The sequence below is a fragment of the Lactuca virosa genome, chromosome 3 (genome assembly GCF_052849685.1).
Source record: "Lactuca virosa cultivar CGN04683 chromosome 3, Lactuca_virosa_CGN04683_v6, whole genome shotgun sequence".
NCBI classification, from domain to species: Eukaryota; Viridiplantae; Streptophyta; class Magnoliopsida; order Asterales; family Asteraceae; genus Lactuca; species Lactuca virosa.
The window spans coordinates 132449435-132463907 of NC_136428.1; the positions used below are offsets into that span (position 1 = coordinate 132449435).

The 14473-nt window shown below is 34.1% G+C and overlaps 1 protein-coding gene across 1 annotated transcript; it reads right to left on the bottom strand.

The window, feature by feature from the left end:
* Positions 1-1617: 1617 nt before the first annotated feature.
* On the bottom strand, positions 1618-5005 carry LOC145162623 (uncharacterized). The gene is made up of 3 exons (XM_079081713.1): positions 4542-5005; positions 2073-4402; positions 1618-1926 (listed from the first exon to the last, which is right to left on the bottom strand). The coding sequence occupies exons 1-3, from the start codon at positions 5003-5005 to the stop codon at positions 1625-1627; spliced, it is 3096 nt and encodes a 1031-aa protein (XP_078937839.1). The 3' UTR covers positions 1618-1624.
* Between the last annotated feature and the right edge of the window lie 9468 nt (positions 5006-14473).

Below are 14473 nucleotides of genomic sequence, written 5' to 3' on the forward strand. Positions count from 1 at the left end.
AACTTACATAAGAGACCCTATAAAAGAGTTACATGAAAACAAACATACTGACTGATAAAAACAAACAGTTGCCGATTCAATCTGCAAAGGCTGTGAAAACGCAAACGCCAAGATGCTTTTAAGCACCAGACAACCCCCCTCCCATGAGAATGCAGTCAGGAAGAAACAGGATCAATTGCACCAGTTTTCCCTTTTAGGTTTGAATCTACTTCCTCTGCTATTTACCCAGTTGAAGGATAGCAATTGAATCTTCAAACACTTTATCTTGATGATTAAAAACTCTGGAATTGCGTGTTTACAAAGAGACCATATAACTGTATAGAACAAGGCTCCCAACAATTCTACTTTCATACCCCTGTTTGGAGAAGTACGCAACATCCCTGAAGAAGACCAGGGTTTCGACACCATTGACAAAACTAATTCCAGATTCCCAAGTGCAGAAACCACAACCAAATCATGCTGAATATGCAAATTCATATTTGTTTTATTTGTTTCCAGATTGCAGTAACAATGCTCCAGATAACAGTTTTCAAGTAATCGTGTAACATAAGAAATAAACACTGATTCCCTACCAATCTTTATGGACATTAGGCCAATGGCAATCATAGTGGGTGGTGACATGATATCTTCAGATACAAGATGGATGTCACATTTTTGAGGTATTTACGTTGCCAAAGCTTGACATATTTTGTGATACATAAAATCATTTAACATTACATCCATCTTCATGCCATATCATGTTGAAAGTAAATGAAGGGGAGATCAGACATAAACCAGTAAGAAGTTGAATTCACATGAACTCCTATTCTGGTCGTATTTCAAAGAGAAGTGAAATGCATACCAATAACTAGAATTAGTCATGTATGTTTTAGTTGAACTATTTATTTAGTTCTCTTGTGTAAATGTTTTAGGCTGTCAAATTTGGAATTCAATAGCTAAAAAGCATGCTAGGAATGGAGTGTGAGTCAAAAATGTTCCAGAATGTTTAAAATGCATTGATATATGATTTTTTTTGTTAATGTTTAAAATTTTCCATCTTTGTAAAGACACATCTCATCTATAAAGCCATGTGTTTGATAAAATTCTCCAATGACATATCTCAACATTATTTTTGATTGCTCTTCATATAATCTAGAATAGAAATATATATTGTATATTTGAAGGACTTAGGTGGGGTACGGGTTATATAACGTTATGTACGACCCAAGTTATGGCCCATATATCATATTAACCATGTATGTACCCACATGTTGTGCGAGGATAAAACCGTATGACAGATATTTTTTTAAAAAGTATGACATCGTTAAAATAATGATTCATTTTAAAACGTGTAACTTACTAAATAAATAAAAATTGAAACCAATATAAAAAGCATACCAACAAAAGTTTACGTAATTTTTGTTTGGAGGATGTGTGTATGGCATTGTCCTTAGTTTCTAGTGGTGTGTTTTTAGAAGTATAGCAATCTTCATTGACTTATTTCTTTACTACCACAAACATATGTGAAGTTTTCTTAACAAAAAGCCATTCACATGAATACATATTGGCAAGGTGCATATAGAGAACTTAAGAAAAGTAAAGAACACTGAAAGTACACTATATTGATCAGGCAAGAGATGTCAATTCAAAACAGATCCTTCATTAACAGATTTGAAACTTGCTGCATTGTTGGTCTTTCAAGTGGATTGGAGTTCAAACATGCTCTTGATAGACTCAGAACCAACCTAACTTGTTTCTCAACTTGGGATGAGGGAGGAGGTATCCGACTATCTTCCACATTTTCTTCTGGCACCAGATAATCAGAAGATAATGTTGGTAAAGACGTTATGAGATCTCCTGGATGCTTTCCCATTATCACTTCTACTGCAACAACTCCAAAGCTATACACATCGCATTTCTCATTTGCCACCATCGTATAAGCAAGCTCTACATCCAAAGGAACATGAGATAAAAACAAAAAAGCTATATCAACCTACAAGATTCTGACATAGATACATATATGTGCATATACTTATTTATGTATACCATGAGACTTAAGAAGACGTAGAAGTACAGTCACAAGATTGTGTTACCTGGCGCGATATAACCATATGTGCCTGCAATTGCGGTCCAGTTGGATGAGTCTAGCTTTAAAAGCTTGGAGGTCCCAAAATCAGAAATATGTGCCTCATAATCGGAATCAAGAAGGATGTTGGCAATGGAAATGTCTCTATGAATTATAGGAGGTGAGCAATCGTGATGCATATAAGCCAAACCATTAGCTATACCCTTTACAATATTTACTCTTTTCAACCAATCCAATTCTTTTGCCAAGACATCGCTTCTTAAGATTGATCCAAGGCTTCCCTTTTCAAGGTATTCATAAATCAAAAATGAGTGGCGAACATGGGAGCAATATCCATAGAGTTTCACTATGTTTCGATGCCTTATGTTCGTTAATGCTCGTACCTCATTAAGGAATCCATTATGATCAACATTCTCAGATGATGGGTGAAGTTTCTTGACAGCTACCACATTGTTAGGTTCTAGCTCGACTTTGTACACAGTCCCATATCCTCCTGTCCCAATACAATATGCTTCATCGAAATCATTTGTTGCCTTCAAGATATCAACATACACTACTTTTCCATCAAAACTTGTGATTGAGAAATAATCACCACTTTCTTCATCCGATGGTTTGTGTGGAGACTTTTTCTTTTGTTGTTGATAAGCAATGAGGCCATACATGAATACACCAAGTATAAGAGCCCCGATAAGAGGGAGCATAATTACAAGGATAAGCTTATGATGGAAGGGATCATTTTTCTTCTTCATAATCTGACTTGGACAAAGTTTCAATCCCGTAACATTCCCACACAAATCTGGATTGCTTTCTAAGGACGCATTCACAAAGTTAGCGCAAGAGGGGACTGGACCTGAGAGCTCATTGTAAGAAAGGTTGATATAAATCCCGTTAGGCAAATTCATAAAAGCATCAGGAATAGAACCGGATAGTCTATTGTGAGATAGATCCAATTTTTGCAAACTTTGCAAACTTTGAACTCCAGATGGTATCTCTTTCGTGAGAAAATTATGAGATAAATCGAGTTCCGCAAGATGAACTAATTTACCAATCTCAGATGGAATTTTCTCACTGAGTTTGTTATTACTAATATTCATGTAGTGGATTTGTGCCCATTGACCGATACTTCTTGGAATCGACCCATTCAATCTATTTTTGGATAGATCAAGTACTTCAAGGAGCTCACAAAATCCAAACTCTAGAGGTATAACACCTGAAAGTTGGTTGCCAGCCAAGGACAAATCCAACATATTTTTCATCTTCCCAAACTCCTTTGGGACCTCAACAACCAAATGATTCGAAGACAGATTAAGTCTTTGTAGTTGAGTTAAATTTCCAAACTCTGGAGGAAGAGAACCACTAATTTGATTGTTGTTCGCCCGAAAATCAGTGAGATACTTCAACTTCCCAAGTTCACCAGGAATGGGACCAGCAAGCTCATTTTGATGCATATAAAGGAGATTTAAAGATATCAAATCACCAAATGATGAAAGAATAAAACCACCAAGCTGATTTTTGACCACCGAAATATGAGTGAGTGACTTCAACTTCCCAAGTTCACTAGGAATGGGACCAGATAATTTATTATCACCGAGGGTTAGCCACTGTAGGTTGCTGAGGTTTGCTAGGGATGATGGAATAGAACCACTAAGCTGATTGTTGTACACCAAAAGATGAGTGAGAGTCTTCAAATTCCCAAGTTCAATAGGAATGGGACCAGAGAGTTGATTATGGTCCAAATAAAGGGCATTCAAATTTGTCAAATCACCCAATGATGAAGGAATAGAACCACTAAGTTGATTATAGTACACCACAAGATAAGTGAGAGACTTCAATTTCCCAAGTTCAGCAGGAATGGGACCTGAGAGTTGATTTTGGTCCAAATAAAAGATATTCAAAGATGTCAAATTACCGAATGATGAAGGAATAGAACCACTAAGCTGATTGAGGCTCACCACAAGATCAACAAGAGACTTTAAATTCCCAAGTTCAGGAGGAATAGGACCAGAGAGTTGATTGTGGTCCAAATAAAGGAAATTCAAAGATGTCAAATTACCGAATGATGAAGGAATAGAACCACTAAGTTGATTGATGCTCACCTCAAGATCAGTGAGAGACTTCAAATTCCCAAGTTCAACAGGAATGGGACCAGAGAGTTGATTTTGGTACAAATTAAGGAGTTTCAAAGATGTCAAATTACCCAATGCTGAAGGAATAGAACCAGTAAGTTGGTTTTCAGTCATGTCAAGCTCAACAAGAGACTTCAAATTCCCAAGTTCAACAGGAATGGGGCCAGAGAGTTGATTTTGGTACAAATAAAGGACATTCAAAGATGTCAAACTACCCAATGATGAAGGAATAACCACTAAGTTGATTTTTGTACACCACAAGATGAGTGAGAGACTTCAAATTGCCAAGTTCAATAGGAATGGGACCAGAGATATTGTTCGAGTATAAGGACAAGATGGTTAGCTGGTGCAGGTTTCCTATTTCTGGTGGGATTACTCCAGAAAACTTGTTCAATGAAAAGTCAAGATATACAAGGTTGGACAAGTGTCTTACTTCTGCTGGGATGGGGCCATATAAGTTGTTTAGACTGAGATTAAAATGTGTAAGATTGTGTAGCAAAGAGAATGAAAATCGATGAAGCGTACCCATTAATCCAGATGATGTGAGGTTCAACTTCTGAATTCTCCCATCAGCATTGCAAACTACTCCAAACCAAGAAGTGCATGGAACTGATGCACTGGAATTCAAAGGGAAGGGAATCCATGAAGAGAGCAAGGAGTTTTTTGGGATTTGAAGGCTTGCTTTCCATTTAAGAAGAACATTAGCTTCCTCTAAAGAAGCAGAAGTAAAATATGGTATGGGGGAGAGTATGATGATTAGTAGAGTTAGAGAGAAAAGTAGGAAGTTTGATGAAGACATTATTTGCTTTGCCATGTTGCTTTCAATAAAAAATGAATGGTTTGCTCGTCCTAATTTATAGCTGAGCTACCTTTTTCTCTTGTTTTCTTTTTCACATGCTCGAAATGGAAATTTGGACAATGTCATATTTTTCCACAAGGCGTGTCTTTTAACGTGCCAAAATTTTCCACAAAGGTGTGTATTACACTTTGAATTGTATCTATCTGTCATGATATTAATCCTTCTTTTAGAATAATATAACTCATTGTCACCGAAATTTAGAAAGGCGTGAGGTTTACAAAAAGAATCCATGTGGTATTATATGTTATTGTTGGATTTAACAATGTAATAATATAACTTAACTTGATCATTTAGACACATTTATTTTTGTTTTCTGATAAATGCTAATAGAAATTTCACTCCAAGTGTGTTTTACTTCATAATTAATTATGTATGTGAGACTACTATTATTATGCAGATGATCCACGTGAAAACTGTGTGAAATGGGTCAATGGGGACAGGGACATAGCCACATAGGGCCCTTTAAAAGAATCCAAAAAACAAATGGACATGGAGTGTTCCTTGAAAGTGTGAATGAGGGAAAACCGGAAAAGAATATAAATATGAAGATAATTAAATACAAACTAATGTTCTTATTGTTCCCTGCAATCTATTTCATTTCATCTGTTAGTTCCTTTTATCTCCTGAAGTGTCTAAAACGTAAAATGAAGATAAATAAATAAATTTAAAGTGCAATACAGCTGTATTATTGTTTGTTTCTCATAGAGTCCTTATCTCCACATATTAGCGACAGAATTCGCCACAGATTTTTTTGATGGAATAAAAAGTGCAATATAACTTCGATTACATTTATATTTGTTTTCCAAGTAATTCTTATAAAACGTTATTTCCAAAAGCAAACATACCTCTCAAATTGATAAATTCTCCCAATTCGGCAGCCAGAAGAAAGGTGGAATTAAGTCTTGAAACGAAGCAACACCACGAAAACTATAAACTTTGATATCTCTGCATCGTAAGAAAGAATTGTGCACATGAAGCTTTGAGATGAAAGCAAGGGCAGCACGACAAAAACAGTTGAATTTCACCAAAGCAACACCTGGGGCAAAATGGTCAAAAATTGAATCGAGAGGGAGGAATCATTTGTACATGTGAGTCTAATGAATGTTAAGAAATGCCTGAATGATTTTTTTTGAATTTATTGCCGCGTCAGCTGTCTGGTTTGTTCGTAGTGTTGTGATATCATAGAGTACTTGAAAGCAAATAATATTTATAGAAACTAAATGTCTCCGAACATTTGTTAGTTCTGCCCCAAAAATTTGTACACACCCAATACAGAATGAGATAAGAATGGTTCCCAGGCAATGGTATTAGGTAACATTAAACGTTAAAATGTGAACCAAATTTAGTTATATTTGTAGCTGTTTAATGTTCTTATGATGTCTTTGGCAATTAAAACTTGCTTAACATTAAATATCATGTCTTTGGAAAATCTGATGGCCATCAATATATATGTTGAGGGAGAGCCCTTGTTTTATTTCTTTCTAGATTGCAGTAATTAACAATATTCACAAATATATGACAATCAGTTTGCAATTTCTTCCATGATCTATAACTCACAATCAGTATCTCAACCTCATTGTATATAGAAACTAGACGAATACCCGCGCATTGCGCAAAATACAACAATATATCTAAAATATTTACAAATATATGTTTTTTAAATATATCAATAACGTTGTTGTTAACTCTTATAGAATAAATATTATAATAAGTTGGTATAAACATTGTTTATTTGGAATTATATGATAATATAGACATCTTTTAAAATTTTATAATCTCAATTGTCTCAATGGCCTCTACCTGCGGGTTACTCATTAATAAAATTAAATATAATATATAGTTTAATGATATTTATAGATGTTGTTATGATTAATTAATTTTAAAAAGTTTATTTGCTTAAGATTTTAATTTCTATCATTGTAATTATTTTAAACATCATATATTTTTTTGTTTTTAAATGTAACAATATAATTTTTGTATATAATGTAGCTTTTAGTTATTGTTGTTGTAAGTTATTTAAAAGAATGTATTTGGAAACTCTTAATTATTTTAATTTGGTTTCAGAAATTTAACTTTTATAAAATTTATTTGATGAATATTATTAGTTTATTTGATTGTAATTATTTAAAACAACAAATATTGTTTTTGTTTTTAAATATAACATTATAGTTTTTTATATAATATTACTTTTAACTATTCTTATGGTAAGTTATTTTTAAGCTACTTATTTGAATATTCTTAATAATTATAAAAAATATTTTCATGGTCTTTTATTTTGTTAACTTACGATTACAATTTAGGGTTAACACTATAATTTATAACATTTAACTATTTATAAAATAGTCTCTAAATTTTTTTCAAGTTTAACTAAAATTTTGATTTAAGTTAACCATTTAAATTATACTGAAATTTATAATTTAACTATTTTATTCTACTTATATCTTAAGACTACCAACAACCTCTTCATTTAAACTATTTAATTTTAATATCCTTATTTCGTACTTTTCAGTAAAATTGTATTACGTTTTGGTTTTTGTTTCAAAATGTGAAACTTTGGTGAACTTTTTCCAACAAATCAAACAAAGGTACAAAAAAAACTAAGACTTAATAATATAAAAACCCACATCTTGCAAGCATATATAAAACACATATATGACCCCACTCTTTAAAAACCAAATATACTTTTTATTCTACTTACATCTTAAGACTAACTGCAACTTCTTCATATTAAACTATTAAGAAAAAACTCATAAATGGTCCTGTAGTTTCCCGAAATTTAGGATATAGTTCCTAAGTTTAAAAAAACTCATAGTTGGTCCCTGTGGTTTCAAAACTTTTAACAAATAGTCTATGTGGTCTTAAAACTTTTAACAAATAGTCTCCCACCCACATAAAAAGACTTATTTACCTTTTTTAATATATTTTTGATTTTCTTTCTTTAAATATATTTTAAAACAAAAAGGAAAAAGAATATAAATAACTTGGGCTCTCTCTCTTTCTCTCTCTCTCTCTGAGTTTTTTGGGTTTTTCAAACACATCCATGGCAGGTTTTCAAAAAACCCCTACTAATTGTTTCAGATCTTCGTTGAAACACATGAATACATGAATGAATTCGTTTCAGATCTTTGTTTTTTGGTTTTTGATCTTTGTTCATAACTTTCAGAAGGGTTTGTTCGTTCATAGCTTTCAGAGAACCCTTGAACTCGAATTGATTTTGTTCGTGTGTGTTCCTCACATTTAGGGTTCATAATTTTATTCTTGACACTAGTACAAAATGGACATACGGTCACACTTTTCAAAAAAAGGCCTATCACCCTTTTCATTAAAAGTGTGGCCAAATGTCACTGCTAAAAATTAGAAACAGTTTTTGTATTCATTTAAATTAGTTTGTGTGGTCATTGTATAGATAATCAATACCTTAACCACACTTAATTATAACAAATTTGGCAATTATTAGCCACACTCTAACAATGTGGCCATATGTCACCATTACCCATCTGTATCAATTAACATTGTGATAAAAAAAATTATAAGATATAATAGATAAATATATGGTCACATAAGGCAATTGTATATGTTTGTGTATTATTGTACGTTTCTAGTCACATGAAATCCAATGTAGCTAACAGACGATACATATGGTCACATTAAATATTTGTGTGTCCATAGGATGATGTTTATTAGTGACTTAGACAAACAATTTAGTTTTAGTGGTTTATGGTCACGTACCTTTTATTATGTGTGTCAAAATATGATGAATTGTCTTTTAAAAAAAATATGACTGTAAGTAGCATTTGGTTATGGTTGAAATTATTATGTGTGTCTATAGGTAAATCTAGTTATAGAAGAAAAAAATGTGTGATCAGTATAATTATAGTATGGTCAATGAATGTGTGACTATGATTATATAATGATCAGTGTTTTCATGCTAGTGTATGTCTACAGTTAAGTAATAGTCATCATAAAACGAAAATATGTTACTGTAAGTATTTACTGGTGACTTATTAATATATTTTGTACTTGGTTTTTCTTTTTCTTTCTTGGGGAAGAGGGAGACACTCTTGCAATTCTTATTTAACAAAAAGAAAAGGATACAATAGAAAGGAAGACCCTCACAAACATCGTCACCTAAATCCTCAACCATAACCATATCTTTAGAATATTAATTCAACAACTCAAAACTATTTTTAGAAATGATAGGCCTAAATGATCAACCATAACCATATCTTTAGAATATTAATTCAAGAACTCAAAACTATTTTTAGAAATGATAGTCACATGAATTGAATTTGAAAAGGATAGTGTCTAGATGTAACAGGTTGTAATTTTCTGTTAATTTGTACCTGTTAAGAATTTGGTTAACAAGAATAAATAAAACCAAAATACCCTTTGTTGATTAGTCATTGATTTGACAAGTATAGAGCCATTGAGTCCCACCCAAACTACATTATGTATAATTAGGCTTTGGGACAGTTTTGGCAAAAAAAAATGTTATTTTTTTGTTTGAAGATTGTTGGAATTGCCTATCAAATAAGTTTTGTTCATATAACGATTTGACTATTGGGACAATAACAGTTGGAGTGATGTCAACATGTACAAAACAAATGGTTAAAGTTACACCTGGATGACTCCACTAAGTCGACCAAAATACCCTCTACAAGGGGACATAAATCATGACCAGGGTTTATACCAATTTTTGCATCGGAACCCAAAAAACTTAAAAAAAAATTGTAGCAAACAAAAATGTAATGGATTGACTGATTCCATTCATGCAATTTACTATTGTGAAACTGACTCCACCCTTACAGTTTAATATGGTTAAACTAAAAAGTCTATATAAGTCCATTGATATGGTAACTGTTATGTTTAAATCCCAACGATTAATTGGCATTTTTAGCATTGAACTATTGTAATAAATGCCTATGTACTTTGTATGGCTAAACTTAAAAGGGTGTATGTCTATCCATCAACAATAGTAAAAGACCATATTGCCCTTTTACAGTAAATTTTAGGGTTTACCTTTAAGACCTGAAATTCCAAACCAAAGCAGTTTCCCATAGAGAATACCAACAATAAAATTCAACTGTAAAGAGCGCCTTTTCGATTTCTGATCACACAATTCAAAAAAAAACAATGAAAAAGCCAATGGCTAAGTAGATAAATTGTATTAAATAGGAATTGGCAACAATGTGCTCAGAATAGTACAACTAAAAGGATAGAAACATATACTAAAATCTTATAATTATATCTAAATGCCAATCTTTTTAACTAAAAAAGGTAATAAGGGTAATATTGTCAATTTGGGGCCGAAACACCATACGGAGTAGTAATAGCATGCACACTAAACAATCATTTTATGCAAGTAACTATCCTTTTTTGAACATTCGAGAGCCAAACACAACATATTGCATGCATTTGTGAAGACCTGCATCAGGAAAATGGTTTATCTTTACTTTAAACATAGTAAATGATTATAATATAATACTTGAATATGGGAGTTTGAAAAGGATAATTTTATGCCAATTGAAGCTTAACAATAACTAAGAAATGATTCAGAAGTAGAAAGCACAAAGATTCACCAAAATGATATTAATCTTTGAATGTGTATGTGTTTGTGCGAAGATACATAGAAAAACACACAACATAGAAAGAAGTTCTTACTTGTACGTGATTTAGATGGGTTAAAACTCATTTTCCCCATATTTACACCAATGGCCCTAAGACTTTAGCCTTATTGGCACTTTTTGTTGGAGGAAATAGGGTTTATGTTGGAGATCTGGATACCCATTGGATCGTGTGAACACTTTCCAAACTGATATTTCTACCCTATGCATGGGTTGCAAGAAATTCAGCCTAGGATAATCTAAGAGGACATTTACGAATCTAGGCACAGAAATCGTAAGCCAAATTGCTAGAAGGATTCTATATTCGTCTGAAGAAGAAGATAACTAATGATTTTCATGTGTCCCTTCTCAAAGAGAAGAGTTGTTTATATAATAAACAAGATTAGGGTTTTCCTCTTAGGGTTGGCCGTCATGGGTTGCTTTGGAAGCAGGGTAATCCAGATTATAATGAGGATTTAGGGTTTCCAAAACTGATGAATTTCGTCAGTTTTACCATAATCACCTTCAAGAATTCGGTTTTCCCACTATGTTCCCATGCGCTGCCCCAAACCCCAGCCATGGGCTCTACCCCTTGGATCCCGCTAGGGGTGCTTCCCCTTTAGAAACCCCGAACCCAGGGGCGTTTCCCCCGAACCCCCGACTTGTCGTCGAACCGACTTCTAATTCGATCTTATACATGTGTGCACTCTGCACAAACCTCTACATATATTAGAGTACAAATTATGAAGCCCCATAGCTCACATGTTAGTTCCAGTTACATAAAATGACATTGTGACACTAAAATCACCAACACTTTTAATCCTAAACTTAGTTTTAAGCCACATTTTACTACAATCTCCACCTTGGCTTACAAACTATGTATTCAAATTGAAAATCAAACTTTTATACCAAACTCGAAACAACTTTGGTTAGCCCATCCGCATCCAACCAAACTTTTCGAGTCACCAAAATCAAACACGTTAAAGTTTTCCCAACTTCACCTTGATCTCTAACATACCTCTCGCCACCCAAACACGCTTATCGGATCCCGTACAACCCTAAGTAATCGTGATTTGGCGAATGCTCAAAACTTTACCCGGACCCGCAATGTCAACTCATGCGATCACCATCCGATAAACTAAAAAACCCACCGGCTGAACCCTTGAGTTTCCTTCAACGAGACCACCATGAAGAAACTTCAAATGTCTTAGTAGGGGTCAAAATTTTCCTTTCTAGTCAACCCTAACCATTTGGCTAAACACATAAGCCACGAATCGAACTACCTTTTCAAACAAGTAGCATCCACAAATTGAACCATGTAGACTCCCATGTCATCGAACACATGTCTAACCGGCGGTCTAACCCATCTTTTGGACCCATCCCAAGCAATCGAAGAACAAATAACTTCGGGTCCACCTTGAGGAACATCCTCATACAAGTCCACCACTAAAGACCCAAGGCTATGTTGAAAAACCCCACGACTATTTTCCTTGTCCAACTCCGTATCAATTTGAGCAACATATTTTCTGGCATTCCGTACCACCTTATCGCCGCCATCTTCCACCCATTTGGAGATACTTTCCACCTGCTCTGCCATGATCGAAGAACCAACCTGATGGATCATCGACTTCTGATTGAACCTATAGTACCCTAGCTCACCATGACACGCCTCTCGAACAAGGACGAAAACCGGCATCCCATGACATCGCCACCATAGCCGTTTCTTGACCTTCCTCTTCTTTGCATATACAACATCTCATCCTCACTTGAAAGCATCTTTCCTACAAGTGAAAACCACATTCTTTGTTCCCTTAGCAACACCCGCACCTTGAGTGTGACAACCCGAACCTTTTTCAGTCAACGAAAGTCAAATCCCGTTAAATGAAAATTTCGAATTTTATTTATTTTGTCATTTTTGTCAAGCTCGTAAGTTTTTCTTCGAGTTTTTCTTCGAAAATCAGCTAAGTCTCGTGCAACCCGATGTTTACGGCCGCAATCGTGTTCACGGCCGTAAACCGTTCACGGCTGGGTGGACCCCATCACCGACCGTGAACCCAGCCTATATATATATATATATATATATATATATATATATATATATATATATATATATATATATATATATATATATATATATATATGTGTGTGTGTTTTCACCCTCATTTTTACTTTTCTGGCCAAAAACACTACTTTCTCTCTCTAAAACCATCAACCGAAAACTCAAGTTTTCTCTTCATCTATCACCCAATCCACCTTAGAACTTGTTTTGGAGCATCAAACATTCATCCTTTCATCAAATAAAACACTCCTCATTCTTGAGTTCACGGTCGTAAACCCTTCAAATCTTTATATTTCACCAAGAACACCAAGAATAGGTCGTAAACCCTTCAAAGGCAGAAAACAGTTCACGGCCGAGAACAGTTCACGTCCGTAATCCTTTCACGGCCGCAATCAGCCCCAATTGGAATCTTGGCTGCAAACCCACTTTTCCAGCCTCCGTAACATTCATTAACCAAAAAAAAGTGTTTTATAACACACTAACGAATGGATTTGCTAATTTAATTACGAATATGTGTTTAATTATTATTAGGATTTCGTTAACTTCGCGTACAACAACTCGAGGGTCCTCATTTCCAGTCTCGTTGTCCGGCACTTACACGCTTTCAACTGTGAGTTCATACCCCTACGCTTTTACTATTTTAACGTTTTCAGGGGGAATACAAGCCAAACACAAATATTTTTTGTGAACTTTATACACAGATTTCATCAGGATTAAAACTTATGCAATTGATACAACCAAAAGATCACCACATGTTATAAAGTATTTAGATATTTTATCCCTCTTGTAACATGCTGAGCATAAGGGAAGTTTTCAACTCACAACTATAATTGCAGAGTTTTCAGAACAATACACGAACTGAGTACTTAACAAACATGCAAACTATAATAGGTATAGTTTGGGATTTCAATACACAGTTTTACCATCTCAGGATTATACATTAACAATCATTTAAACTATGACAAATATATTTTATGGTATACATTACTACTTTCCGAATACAAGAGTACCATACTAAATAATTATTTAAGTATAATTATTATTACTCTGTAAAGTATACATACGATTTCAAGTACAAGAGAACGATACAAAAATACATGTAAACTAGTTAATACAGGGTTATGAGGCATCACTTCAATTGTACCCTTCGGGGTGCGGGCTAAATCCTATCATTAGTGTAACCAAAGTCTCCTGGAGGGAGAGCGTGAGATTTGTGAATAGATCTATTCGGGACTGACAATCCCACACCTAAACTGCTAGCTATAGTTAGGCAGGCAAGCCTGGGGTGACAAATATCATACCGTCCGACGCCTGAAGAACGTCGCAGAGGTCATCAGTCATATCAAGCATGGTTATATGACTCACAATAGTATAAACTAACCTTTGTTTATGGGATTTCATTATTCATTAGTTTTATTTTAATTAATAGAACTACTACACATTATACTGGAGGATTCCAGGGGATATATGACATGGTTTTATTTTAAGTAATGAAACTACAATACATACTGGTGGTAACCAGGGTTTTCAAACAGAATATTCTATACATACCGGTGATAGCAAGGGTTTTCGTACACAGGGTTAACATTCAAAACAACATTATACAATTCAATTGGTGGTAACCAGGCATACGAACTAATACTTTATGGAACACTGTAACAAACACATATGTTAGAAAATATTGAATTTTCTTGGAAACATACAAACATTTTCACTGATTCATTAACAGGTTTTCATTACAAAACATGCTTATGAACTCAC